At 29.1% G+C, this 15,485-nt stretch overlaps 1 protein-coding gene across 1 annotated transcript in view; it reads left to right on the forward strand.

Moving 5' to 3' along the window:
• The window catches only part of LOC136969567 (DDB1- and CUL4-associated factor 5-like), a 50,389-nt gene that overhangs the window by 19,682 nt on the left and 15,222 nt on the right, over nt 1-15,485 (forward strand). Inside the window, exons 2-5 of the mRNA XM_067263785.1 lie at nt 1,853-1,996; nt 2,084-2,120; nt 13,638-13,777; nt 13,850-13,979. Of these exons, the coding sequence (XP_067119886.1) occupies nt 1,853-1,996; nt 2,084-2,120; nt 13,638-13,777; nt 13,850-13,979 (451 nt within the window). The remainder of the gene's footprint in view (nt 1-1,852; nt 1,997-2,083; nt 2,121-13,637; nt 13,778-13,849; nt 13,980-15,485) is intronic.

A 15,485-nucleotide genomic window follows, 5' to 3' on the forward strand; every position in this document is an offset into this window, starting at 1 on the left:
TCTCTGCATGAAGCTTTTGAATTGTTTAAAAATGAAAAATTGAAACAAAGATAATATAGTATATTGTATAACTTAAATATCTGTATTGTTTGATTTGTAACTTAATGAAAGACAAGTTTTATGCTTTAAATAGAAATTAGCAATTTCATTATAGAAAATTGCAAGGAAAAATCAGTAAATGGGTCACAAACTGATTTGTAATAGCTAAAAATGGCAGTTAGTAATTTCTAAAAGTGTCATTAGGTGGTAGCACAATCCTCCTTGATGATTAATTCACATAGCAGACTCTAGATGTGTGTACATGTTCAGCTTAGTTTCAAAATGGTAATTGCGCTTGAGAAGTGTACTGTTGAAGATCACCATGTTGTTCTGTGCTTTCTGTGGGCAAAACGACTTCAAGTAAACAGGAAGCATTTCCTTCGCAGGGAGAAGTGTTTATTGCAAAAAGCAGTACACAACCAGGTTGAAAAAGATTTTTAAAGATGCTCAAAAGTTGCTGATGAAGACTGTTGAAAGTTACCCTGTTGAAATTGCAACAGAAGCAATTGCGTGGCAGCTGGAGGAGATAATTTGAGCTGCTAAGCAAGTAACTGTAGACAGTGTAGCAACTGCACAATGGTGTTCTGGTTTAGTCTACACCATAATGCATGATTGTTTTGAATTTCTGGAAAGTGTGCTTGTGGTGGTTGTCCAGAGAACTTATGAAAGAAACACATGTCATTGCAGCATCTTACTCAGTATGGAGATGAAAGACAAAAGAATGCTTAATACAATTGTTACTGGGAATGAATCATGGGTACATCACTATTAACACAAATCAAAGCATACCTCAGTGCAGTGGAAACATCCTCACCATCAATCAAGAAATCAAGATAAGGCCGTCATCAGGGAAGATCATGCTTAGTGTTTCGAGATTTTCAATGAGTACTTAGTAGCCCATTTCTCGGAGGTCAGAATGCGAATGTTTAATCTTAGTCAAGTTTAGTCAAAGCTTCATCTGTAATTTGAAAATAACATCCAGGCTTACTGAGTAGAAGAATACTATTTTGTCATAATAATTATCTTCTTATCAAATCTTATTTGGTTTGATTTAAGTTAGTAGAAAATCAAATAGCTAAGATAGCTTAACAGCCTCAACTTAGCCTCAAGCACTATCTGAGTTGCTAAAAAAAATAACCTTAGAGGCATAAACATTTTGCAAGTAATGAAGAGGATAACCTATTTACTGACTTTTCCTTACATATTCAAAAATAATTTCCTCATTTTCAGTTATCCAAACATTAAATGAAAAGCTGTTCAAACAATGAGATAAAATGTAGGACAGAAATTGAAATTTAAAATTTAAATTACTAAACTCCAGTTTGTCTATATTTTATATTAATTTTGTTCTGTTTATATAACAATTAAGTTTTTTTTTTTTTGTTTTATATTCAGGTAACTTAAGATGAAAAGTATATCCTGAAAGTTGTCCTGACCTGTTCTTATTCTGTCTGAGATTTTATTACAGAAATTCTGTTAATATAAAACTCTGTTTTATATTTGTCTAATTTAAATTGTTTAAAAAATAATTAAATACTAAATAAAAATCAGTTATATGAAAGTTCAAAAGTGATTCTAAAATATGAATTGGAGAAATTTAAATTCTGTTATTACAATCATTTGAATTTCTCAATTTGTTTAAACTATTGATATATAGCATGGTTAGTTATAATTTTAGCATCGTAACAAATTTATTATACATGTATATGAATATGCATTTTAATAATTAAATAAAATACAAATGAAATAATGAATATATATAAATTAAAAATGTTATTTTGTACTTCTTAATTTATAAATTTATATTTAATAGGTGGTGATGATCGAAGAGTTTTGCTTTGGAATGTTGAGAAGGCTATTTCAGGAGTCAGTCATCCAATAGCAATGTTAGGAGAACATAATAGCAATATATTTTGTTTGGGATTTGATACAGGCCATACAAGATTATTTTCTGCAGGTAGGTAAAATTACAATAATGTGTGTAATCATTTTTAAAATGAGTTTTAAATAACTTCAGATGTAATTAAATCTGTTTTACTTTTAGGAAATGACGAACAAGTTGTAGTTCATGACATTGAAACGTAAGCTTTATTTCAAGATGTATTAATATTTCATTTTTAGTATTACTACATAAATTTTTAAAATATTTATTTCATCAGAAAAAGTTTCTTACACTATTTCAGAACATTTAACCTAGTTTTTAAGAACATCTTTGAATATAAATATTATTGAATATATTTTATATATTATTATCACTTATATTAGGATTCTTGTTAATAGATCAAAAAATTTTTGTTAATTTATACAAACTGACCTTATTGTTTAGTTTCTAATGCAAAATATAAATTTTGATGTAATTGTGGATTTTTTTTTAAAATTTTGTAGATCCTGTAAACTTCATTTACAACAGAAGTCTAAAGTTCTTTCTTTTAAAGTCCTCTTTTTAATCTAATGTCACTCTAATTTTTCCACTTATCAGACATTAATGTGAATAAATAATGTGAAAATGGGATTTGTGACCCCACTACCAGAATCTTCTCATCAATCCTGACACCAGTTAGGATAAACTAGTTGCATCCTAACTTGCAAATTAAGAAATAAAATATATATATATATATATATATATACAGTCAAACCTGTTTTTATGCGCTCTTTTTATGTGCGATTTTTATTTGTGTGATTTTTTTAATGCGAATTTTTAATTTATGCGGTTTTTTTTGTGCGATTTTTTATTTGTGCGGTATAGTTGGCGACTAGTTTCGTGCGATTCGTCATGTCTCACGTTGACTTATTATAGCTAAATAAACTTATTATAGCATAAATGCACTTATTATAGTAATATTATTGCATGAATATGCGAAAAATGAAATAATTTACTTTTTAAGTCAACAAAACACCACCTGGACAAAAATATGTAAAACAGACGATAGACCAGACGATGCAGTCAAGTGCTGACATCTGTTGTCAATAAATTCTATTTCGTACGGTTTTGAGTTATTTTCTATGTGAGACTTTTTTTATGCGGTCCCTGTTGACCGCATAAAAAAAATATTTTTTAATTGTGTTGCGAAAACTATTTTTTACAGCCATTCGTGAAGTTTCGTGCGAATTTTTTTTTTAATGCGTCTTTTTTAATGCGGTCCCTATCCCCCGCATAAAAACAGGTTTGATTGTATAAGAAATATCTAGCCTCTAAACATAACTTTATTTTCTAAATTAAAACTAGGTTGTAACTAAAATGTTTATTGAATAATGATCAATTGTAGATTTATTTTTCACATCCAATTCAAAACTAATCTTCGAAATGAATGGAAGACAAACAATGATCGTCAAAGTAATGCACAAAATTAGTTTAAAAAATGTGTGAAATCCAATTTCAGATCTTTCCATTTCCTGTTTTATTCTGTGGAAAAGGAAAAGTGAATAGTCACTATTGCATTATCATTCCTATCATCTTGTATGTTCTATTGGTTTTTTTCTAAAGTGTGTTTTAGTTTTTCTTTTTCTTCATCTCTACAACTAGGTAAAGTGGGTATAATAGGTCTAGGTATTTTGCTAGCCTTGATCTGTGTACATGGAAGGATGTCCACAGTTGCATTTTTTTGGTGCAAAAGTTCCATTTTTTTTCTGTTTGACTCCTTTGACCTCTGTGCGTCTAAGTGAAAATTAGACAATTTTTGTTTGTCCTTTTTCTATTGTCTTTTTTGTTTCACAAATTCTAACTTTCTTTACAGATTTGTCTACCACATCTGATTTCATTTTCTTAGGAATTGTTGTGCTATCAGATTTCCTTATTTTCTTTTTCTCATAATTCTGAATCTGCAAAGGAGTACAATGATCTGACCATGCAGTGGCATCTATCCTTCTACTCTGTTTGTATTTGTGTCTTTCTTTATGACTCTACTCCTTTGAACTAGGGTGACCTGTCTTGTGCCCTAAAGCATTTTTTGGTCTTTCCAACATCACTCCAATTCTTCTTATCACTATTGGTGATCGATCTCTATTCCAAGTTGTTTCTTTTCAATAAACCTTCTTACGTTTTGATTGTTGCTTTGGAGTATAATTGATATTTCCTGTTATGTCTAACATTGGGTGACATGCGAGTTGTTTTGTTGTCCTTATACCTTTGTATCTCTTCGAAATCTAGTTATGAACATTTGTTGTTTGTTTTAGTGAAATGTTTTGTTTCAATAAAAAAGACAGTTTGGACCTGCATAATTTGCATTCCTATCATTTGGATAATGTGGATGTAAATAATGGTGTGTCATTCTTTGTCTCAAATCATTGAACTGATCCTGGAGTTTTGAAATTGTTTCTTTTAATTCCTTTATATCTATCGCTTGATGGTCTATTTTTCTAACAATTCTTGGTGGATTTGTTAACTGTTCTATAGCTTCTTCACTAACAGTGGTTTTGATTGCTTCATCAAAGGTTTTTGGTTCTCGTGACAACTATTCATTTTATTTTGCTATACAACCCATTTAAGAACTGCACCCTAAGTCTTTCATCTAATTCCTTTTGTTTTACTCACTGGATTATAGCTATTTCTGCTGTATCTGTGCCTTCTTGATCAATTTCAATCTCTGAAGCCAATAATTGCATACAAACTGCAAATATTTGAACATCTTTGGTCCTTTCTTGGATACATGCATAAAATCTTTGTAATTGTATAATGTATAAGGTTCTTGTTTGAACTGCTCTAACATTAATCTTTTGAACTCTTCATATTCATCTATTTCTTTCATTTGCCTATCTCTATCCTTTCTGGCGAAATCTCTTGCAAATCCTGTTAGTCTAAAGTGAGCTATTTTCAATTTCTTTACTCTTGACCATCCTACAGTATCAGCTAAATTCTCCAAATTTTCAAAGAAAGTTGTTATTCTAGGTCCCTCAGACTTTCCAGAAAATGGTTCTAAAAGTAATATTATACTGCTTAAACCTCCAACAGCAAGTGGGTTTCCTGGCCTGGAGGGACTGTGTTCTCTCTGCTCTTCCATTGTTGTTTTCCTTTCCTTATTGTTGTTTTCCTTTTTTTTTTTTTTAGCATCTTTTTCTAAGCTTATCTTTAATCTTATTTCCTAAAATATTTTCTTATTCTTCAAAAATCAAGGGACCATCTATTTTTAAAGAAACCTGTCCTTCAAGGAGATAACCTTATTTTTTTTTTTTTTTTTTTTTTTGAAAAATAACTCCACTTTTGAAAAATTAGAATGTGAAAACAGGATTTGCAACTCCACTTTGATGACACTAAATGTGAAATTGGGGTTATGTTCCGGTTTTCCCACTACCCACTCACTACCAGATGGTAAAATGTTAAGAAGATTCATCAAAATCATCTTGTCAGTCCTGACACCAGTTAGGATAAACTAGTCATGTCCTAACTTGCAAATTAAGAAATAAAATATTTTCTGAGTGGTTTGAAATAACTTTGAAGAATGGCCAGAACTTTAGGAGGGTTTGTTTCACGGTTTACATGAGGTCAATGATGGAGTTAGGCAATAAGATAATTATACAATAGTTTAAAATATAACCGAAATATTTATTTAAACATCTAATTATAAAATCTATACATAATACATCTTAAAATATAAATGAAACTAATCGAGTCAATCTCTATACGATGTAAATGGAGAGGATCTAAATATCTAGCCTCCAAACATAACTTGATTTGAGAGAGTTTACAATAAATGATCATTATTACCTATTCACATACATCTGAGATACAATGTTGTTAAAACTGGGAGATATGTTGGTTGATGACTTGGGCACTCGGTAAGGGTGCCAACAAGAGTGAGAAGTAAAACATGGCTGGAGCATGGCTAAAACATAACTAGAGCACTGTTTGAAGGTGATCCTTCATCTTTTATACTCAATGGACCACCAATAGTATTACTGGAACATCACATTATGCTTCTGATGTTAGGAGGAAGCTGGATGGTTTTTGGCCAATAGTCAAGTGAGACATTTTACTCAACTATCGTTTTGGGAGGAACTAAATTGTTTCTTCCGACTCAGAAGAAGTGCTTCCTTTCACAAAGAGAAATATCATTTCAAATCAACTTGATATGAAATATTGTAAAATATTAAATTAATAAATTCACAAAAATCTATCTCCTTAACTCCAGGTTTGCACATTAATATCAATGTCTTTCTGCATTCTAACTTGACATCAATAGTACAAGTAGATTATATATAGAACTGATATTGAACCCACAATATTAGAACATCTAATCATATTGCTCTAAGGAATGCGAGGAAGATAAATTCAGACTTCATGATAAATAAGTAGTTAAAATACTTCTTTTCTAAACTTTACAACAGTTTTCTATATTTTTTATTCAAAAGTCCTATAAGAAATATTGTGTATGATTTTATTTTTGTGTCATGTTCTTAACACAGGTGAATATTAACTTTCAGATGTTTAGAGAAAACATAACTTATACTCTAGAATACTCACATAAATGAGGGGTAAGATGTTTTCATTATTTCCATCATTTATTTCCAATTTGAGAATTATAGAATTGATTGATTTATTACACCACAGACATGATCATTGGTCAATTACCAATAGATCATATCTGGAAAAAATAAGCTGTTTCAATGGATAATGTTAGCAGAATAATGATTTTTTAAATTTTTTGCAAGTTTATTTCACTTTTCTTTAAAATCCAATCATATTTACTAGTGTCTTAGTGATGATTTGTTGATGTTAAACTTTGAGATTCTAACATGTTAAGGCTGGTAAATTTATAAGACTCAACTTTTGCAGACAAACTAAATGCATTGTATTTTTTTTTTTTTTGTGTTATTGATCTCTGATCTCTCAAGTGGTGTAGTTGCCAACTGTAATACTTTTTTTTTTTGTATTTAATTTATTTTTAATTTCAAACAAACGGAAGAAATTGTGTGCACCATGTTAGAAAAAGAAACTAACTTTTAGTGAATTTTAAACATGTAAAAATCTCAGATTATGTATTAACATGGAGTAAAATGAATTTTATTGAGTTGAGCAAACAAAGCTTCTTTTTTTACACTCAAATATCATTGGATATAAATAAATTCTTCCAAAACTGCCTGATCAATCTCAACCAAATTTGCTATGGACATCAAGTTCAGGTTAGTAAATGTAAGTTATTTGGAATGCTGATCAGATCATTTTCTTGATTATCACAGGAAAACTCAGCCATATGCTTAAGCTGGTATTTTGGGTGCTTATAAAGCATAAGCAGAGCAGTTCGGCTCTGTTTATACACATCATTCAATTTTTGCTCAACATTCTTCAATCGTTAAACAATTTAATGTGACAATTGAGTCTAAACCAGTGTAGTGGAGTCAGTAAACAAATAGTTTGACTCCAGCAAATTTGAAACGTGTAACTCTGGCCTTTTTCCTTTTTTAAAATGTCACAATATGATTCCTTTTATAAGGATGATACCACCGGGTATCTAAATATTTTTATCTAAAATTTCTCTATAAAAGTTGTACTAAACTTTTGAATACATAAAGAAACATACTACATTTTAATTGGTCAAAAGAATTCCACTTTTATTAGTTATTATCAAAAATTGACTGAAATTTAATAATTTTAAAGAAAAAATTAAATACAGTAAAATACAAAAAACAACAATTTGAGGAATGACAATAAATTGGTTTGTAAAATAGATTCTCCTGCTCTGGCTACTAAGGCCTAGTTAATTTCCTACCAATGGTTGATTAAACTATTGGTAGGATATAGTAGAATTTTAAAATATGAATTCTGGAAAAAAAAATCTGTTATCTTGAATCCAATGTGTACAATTGCACTCTGAGAACTTAAGTCAGTGATTAATAAGCTAGAATCCTATTAATTACATTTTACAGTTTTCTCTTTCTCCTCTAGTTCGTTGCAGTTAGATTCTGATCTCTGTTTTATTTGTTTACTGTTTTAAGACCAAATTATGTTAGAGTCAATAGTAAATTATCATAAATAACTTGCAACAGAAGGGCAGTGAAAAAATTAAAGTAGTCAAAAAATCATTGATATACAAAGAAAAATATCTGAGATATAAATAAATATTGCACCAAGTAAAAATTATGGCATCCGAATGAAAGTCAAATTTTTTCTTGTCTTCTATCAAAATTTTATCTTTGGTAAAGATAAGCTTGCCATTTTGAAGCAGTACCATAAACTTTTAATTATTATCTCTGAACTTTGTGTTCTTGCTTTAGTAACATGATGAAGCTTTTGAAAATCAATTTCAAAGACATTCTTTGTTTTTCTCACACATTGAAAGCTGGCCAGGTGACTGAGAAGTAATGTTCCTGATTGCTGCCAGGAAGAGTCCAGGTTGAGACTTCCACAAAAAATTTCATGTAGAATATACCAATGCATCGTTTTCCATCCTACACCCATGCTGCACCAATGGCTAAGTGGATTTGAACCCCAAATGCTGATAGTCAGCATGGGTTTGCATTTGGCTGATGGGGTGGCTCATGAAGTTTTTTGAGTTTTCTTTACATCAGCAATGCTCAAATGAGGGTTAGTTTCTCTTAAAAGACTTCCTGTAAAACACATTTCCCAATTGGCAGATTGCCCTTGTGTTGTGTGCCAGTATCTAAAACCAGTCAATCAATACAGTAATGAAGTTACTTTATATCAATTATTTAATTAGTGAGTTTTTAGCTCGATATTTAAGGCGATCATTGGTTATTTCATTATATGCATTGAGCTTTGAGTTGTTATTTATAAAATCATTTGCTTTTTGAGTGGCTCATATATTACTATGTTTTTTTACATAGCATAGCTACACAAAAGAAAGTAATAAAATATAAAGGTTAAGATATCTTTTTACAAATGCAAAACCGATTGAATATTGCGCAATGTTTTGTAATTTTTGGCTGGGTAATAACAAAAGCATACCATAGGTTTGCACTTATATACAGGTTATGGTTTCATATACAGCATTCATATACAGGTTATGGTTCTCTAGGCATTGTGAATATATTCATTTAAATTAATAAAAGCTACTTTCTGAAAGTATAGTGCATGTTGCTGCAATAAGCATAAAATGCCTGTATAGATGAATATTATTTTGATATATAAATTTATGGAAGTGTCCATTTTCTGAGAAGTTTCTTTAGATATTAATTAAAAGGTATTTTCTGTACTTCTTATTTTACCAATAGTGAAATTTGAGTTCAGAGTATCTAGAGTCAAAAGAATTTTACCAACTCCAGTGACTGTGACTCCACAACACTGGGTCTAAACTCAAAGTTTAACAGTTTTTTCATTCATTTAACAGTTCATTCATTTGTATATTTGTAAACTTCACTGGTAGGCAGCAGTAAACAAGCTAAAAAAACTATTATGTACAAATTGAATTAAATTATTCTGAAACAAAGATTGACAAGGATGATGTTTCCAAAATTGGCCACTAAATAAGATATCATTTCTTTTATTTTGAAACACACTAAATAAACTCTAAATCTCACTCAGCTCAATTTACAGATATTGAAAACAATGCATCCTAGTATTTTAATTATGTAAGTATTTATTTAACTGTTTCAGAAAAAGAGAAACTTTGAAAGAAAAATTATTATAAAATATTTTATTCTTTTAGAGTATTTTACATCTTACTCTAAAAATTAGTAGCTTTTTAAATTTTTAATATATGTTATTCATATTGTAAGTTATTGATTAAAATTTGTCATACAGAATATAAAGGTATTTTGTAATATAACATGGGAGATTTTTAATTGTCAAAGAAATTAAAGTGAAGAACTATTGCTTATTTCAATTAATAGAAGTATAATTGTTCTGTAAACCAACAAAGCATAAGACCAATATGAAAGCCTGTTTCTTTATTTTACTGTTAGAATAATTAAAATAACCCTTCTAACCTCTTACCGGTGTCATTCATTTAGAACGCATTTATTTCAGAATCGCAAACGTTTTCACAGCCCCTCCTGGGCTCTTCTTCAGGCTTCGTCGAATAGGCCGTTAACATTCGAATAAATATTCAAATATTCAGAAATTGAATATTTATTTAAATGTTAACGGCCTATTCGACGAAGCCTGAAGAAGAGCCCAGGAGGGGCTGTGAAAACGTTTGCGATTCTGAAAATAGAACGACGCGATTCTAAAAATAGAATGACACCGGTAAAAGGTTAGAAGGGTTATTTTAATTATTACAAATTCCGGTGTATAGAGAGATTATATTTACTGTTAGAACATATGCATTTCAAACATGTTATTTATTCCCATACTTCTCTTCAGCTACAATTAAAAAGATTTCAGATTATGAATTTTCAAGTAAATGTACAATACATATTAAAGACACTTACTGTAGTAAAGATGTCATTTTGTTGTTTTCATCTTTTCTCATGATAATTATTTTTTTCTTTGATTACAATACTTTTTTTCATGTAGGAATCACTTATTTTGTAAATTTATATATAATTTAATAAATAATATTAAATATAGGATATTTTTTCAATTAGTTTTTATTGCACAATTTTGCAGTTAAGCAATAATTAATATATCTTTAGACTGCAAAATCTCTCATCTCCTTAATTTTATTTTTATAATTAACCTGTGATCACATGCTGTAGTCAGGGCTTGTCTTAATAGCATTATAAACCCCCTGGGTAAAGCGTATACTGGGTCGTCTACACAATTGGTGAGTGATCGGAAAATTAGTGTTAAATTCTAGTTTGTGTTTAAATTAGTTGGGGCCCCTGGGTGCCTGTGCATTAAGATAGCACTGACTGTAGTAGCAATTTTCTGTGTCTACTAGTTTTTTCATGGGCATTTTTCACCAAATTGAGTTACTTAGCTGTGCTTCTTTGATATCCCAATCTACATGCTATCTGAGTGTGTAAAAATTTTAATTGAAAAAATTTTTTCTGCTTATCATAGGCTTGTAAAAAATAGTTGCAGAAAATTGCAACCTTTGGCATGAGACCACATAGTTTTTCCTTAATCACATGATCACATGCATAACACTAATTTCCACACTGACATGTCATTTTTGGTGTCTTAATATCATCAGAAATGATATTTTGGAGGTCTCTCATGATTGCTGCAAGACACTAGCATGACATTATGGATGTTTGTCAGTTTTGTGTGATGTAATTACTTGTGCAGTCTGCAAATCACTCTAACCTTGAATACTTACTTATCTCTGTAAGACAGCCTGGAATGATATGATCTTCAACAATTTAAATGTTTTTGCAGGTTTATTTCATGCCCAAAAAATACAGAAAAATTGTTTTCTGGTCTTGCTGAGAAATATTTCTGCCCTTTCATCATTTATTTCCAACTGAATTTTTTCACACAAGCCTGTGCTGTTGCAAAGTTTAAGGGCTTCCTACAGGAGCTTGGTCAAGGGCATTGTTCTATAAACAAAACAGTCTCTTGTATACTAAACAAACTATTGATGTTGAAATTTAGCATGTGCAGAGAAGACACGATACAGAATTTTTCAGAATTGTCAAACTTGAATGTATTTACATGCAGTGTAATTAAATATGAAAAATTGGCAGAAAAGCATTCTTATGCATGCAATCCCAAAAAAATAAACAAAGTGCATGTGATCACTCGTTAATATGTCATATCTGACAATCATAAAATAAATTAATTAGCATAAAAATTTTAACTCTACATGTTATGAAAAGCTAAACCACAAGTTAAAATAAATTTTTAATATCATTTTATTAATAATTATTAATATATTATTTGACGATATTTGGTTATATTAATGAAATGTTTTTAAAAACAGTAAAGTCATATAGACTATACTATTTTTAAAAATGAAATTCTGCTCAAACAATTTTTTACTCTCCATCCTAAGGACACTAAAAGAAAGGCTTAGTGTTCATGGGTTAGGCCAGTCCCGTACTGAGGCAGCCATTTAGTGAAGGACAGGTTCAACATATACTCTTGAAAAATTCCCAGGGGTTCACTGCTCAGATTTGATTCTAAGTCCCCTAGAGTGGCAGGCTGGCACTTTTACTGCCTTGGACATCTCACTATCTGTTTAAAGAATTTGTTATTGATTCAGAAGCAAAGAATATTGTTATATTTGAGAAATTATTAATGTTGTATACAGTTTGCTGACATAGCATCTGTTTTTAAACTTTAAATTCATATTTAAAGTTATTTGTATATATATCAATAATATCAAACATCAGAATATGAAACATTAAATATTTTGATTGTTATGATATCTTAATCAAACAAAAATATTGTTAATTTTATTATTTCTTATTATAAAAATATTTAAATTTATTTTTACAAGTGAAAATAGTGATGATAATCTGTAAACCAAAATTTTACCCTAATGCATTTTCAATTTAAAGACCATTATTGAGCTATTCATATTGAGAAATTTCGAGTTTTAATTTAATATTAAATTTTAATACTAATTTGAAAAATTAATATTACAAGTTTAAAATTTTGTGCTTTGTAATTATAATGTTAAATATTTGTGAATGTTACAATAATATGTGGTTAACAGACAAAAATTAGATTGACTGCAACAAAATCAAATTTAGTGTGTAGTCTAATTCAAAATACACTAGACTCTGCTTATTGTAATCCCTTTGGGACTTACCTAAACTGGTGATAACTGACTGATAACATAAACTGGAGTAAATAAGAATAATTAGAGAAAATTGTGATTTTGTTAATTGTAACATTAAAATGACATGTTAAAACAATTAATTAATAAATATTCAAGTTATACATTATTATTTTAATAATTAATATATAATTTTTGTTCAGTAAATGTTTGTCTGATACTAACTTCAATAACAGCTAGTGTAATGCCGGCAATTTAAACTATTGTATTGCAAAGCAAATAAACAGAACAATTACCATTTAAAGCACTGGTTAACATTGATAACAATTGCATGGTATCAGCATATGTTAAGGATGATAAGTGTGTATGTAAAAAAGCCTAATCACTTACTAAGGTGATGACATTGTAATCAGAATTTGATTATAGTTAAGTAATGTATTTTAAATTTATGATTTTGGGATCTGCTAACTTTGATAACACTAATCAACTTATAACCTTATTCATGATTACGATATATATAGTCTACTGTATAAGAACAATTTTGTTATATTTGATTTTAGAATTTTATAACAATTACTTTTATTTACATATATCAATGAAAAAGTAATTTGTAACTGAAAATTGAAAATTATGTTAAATTTATTCTAATAGGTAATCAAATTTTTCATATTTTTGGCAATAAAATGTTATCACTCAAGTAAGCTGTACTAGTATGAATAAACAATTTGATGAAAAATCTTGAATACAATTTTAGAAAAAATTATGAAATTTATATAAAAATGTATATATTTAAAGTAAAATTTACAAAAAAATATCATAATATCATATCATCATAACATATCATAATCATGAAGAAACTGACTGTTTTGTTGTTTTATTTTGATGATTAAGTTTCCTGTGTGTGTGTGTGTGTGTGTGTGTGTATGTCTGTCTGTAACAAAATACAGCAGATATATGAAAACATTGATTAATAACAAATTTTATATTAATCATTAAAGCATTTGTAATGAATGAATGAAAATATTTTTTTAAATTTAGAAGAAAAACTTTAGATGTCTTCTTACATGAAGAAGCTGTTTATGGATTATCTGTTGATCCAATGAATGATAATGTTTTTGCAAGTGCTTGTGATGATGGACGAATTTTGATATGTGACATTCGAGAACATGGTACTTCAGGTACATTATATAAATATATATTTAAATATTTTCATAAATTTACACTTTTTGATGAAATCAATTTCTTTTCAGATCCTTTTGTGCTTGCAAATTACAATTCAGCTTTTCATGCTGTCATGTATAATCCTGTAGAACCAAGATTAATTGCAACTGCAAATTCAAAAGAAGGAGTTGGTTTATGGGATGTTAGAAAACCAAATAGGTATCAGTTAAAATAAATGCCTTTCTTTCTACATAGATATATTTATATTAAAAGTCTAATGAATAGTTAAAATTTAATAAGGAATTTATATCTAAAATAATAATTTTATACATTTTAAAGCATTTAGTTGTTTTTTAATTATAATAATTAAAAGTTGCTATTCAAAAATTTAAATTTCTAAAAAGTAGCAATTGTATATAGATAAAAATATAGCTAAGAGGCATATTCAGAAAGTAAGTTCTGTTTGTAAATAGTGCTGCTGCAGCACTGTAGTCATGATTGTTGCACATGTGCTGAGTTCTTTTATCCATTGGTATTCAACAGATGGTATTTTCTTACAATTGGATCATGTTGACTCTTTATTCTGTGTACTTAAATTCTTCAAGAAAATTGAGTGGTCCACTTGTGAATAGGGATTGCAATCCAGCAGTGTTTTGAATCTAGCTGGATTTTTGCTGGATTGAAATCATTCCAGCTGGATCCAGCGCGGATCCAGCGTGGATGTATTTTTGGTGCAATAAAGTGTTATCTGTCTATCTATCTATCCTGCAATTTATGTTTTTTTTAATGAAATAAAACATTTTTAAAAAATACTTTAAAAGCTTTGATTATTTAGACTGGTCACTATAAATCAGTAAAACTTCTTACACATTTAAGTAGTAAACTTAACATTGGTTCGGTTTAACATTCGAGATAGAAATAATTAACTTTAAATGTTTAGTTAGATTATAATTATAATGTAATCTTTAAGTTAAATAATAGCAAAGGTAATTCTACTGATTAATTTATATTACCGTATTTTACGGACTATAAGATGCTACGGATTATAAGACGCACCTTAATTTTTAAGCAATTTAAAAAAAAAAAAAAAAAACACCTATAAGACGCTACGGACTATAAGACACACCTGAATTTTGGAGGCAATTTTTCGAAGAAAAAAATGCGTCTTATAGTCCGTAAAATACGGTAATATATTATAATAATGTAAGGACGAATAATCAGTGGCTAAGTGGCTATCAGTCTTACCAGTTTTCATATATAGGTTTTACATATTAGTCTGTAGTTATTTATAGGTATATAAAACTATGTACTGGAAGTAAAATAAGTTAAATAAACTATACCTTTATCAATCCAGCAAAATTTAATAAAATAATAACGTTTTCAATCGTTTTTAACGATCTTCCTCGGTTACAAAAAAAAATAAAACATTAAATATAGAACATAAAATGTGTTCGGAATAAATATGAAAATTAACGGAAAACACCCAAGCGGACAAAATGTAGATAAATAAACAAAATAAATAGCGGAAAAAATATATACAGGGTGTTTTTTTTAAACTGACAGTACTCAGAAACATCTGTAGAGCAATCTAGCAGCCAGACTGTCGCCAAATTTGGGAGAGTGACTAAGGATGACATGGAAAAGAGATTCTGCGAAGAAAAAAAGTAGTACCTAAATTTGCCGGTAGAGGAGGATTTGGCACTGTTGTAGTGAAAAAGCTACCAG

Source organism: Centruroides vittatus, unplaced genomic scaffold, assembly GCF_030686945.1.
Source record: "Centruroides vittatus isolate TY-2023 unplaced genomic scaffold, ASM3068694v2 contig_18, whole genome shotgun sequence".
Taxonomy (NCBI): Eukaryota; Metazoa; Arthropoda; class Arachnida; order Scorpiones; family Buthidae; genus Centruroides; species Centruroides vittatus.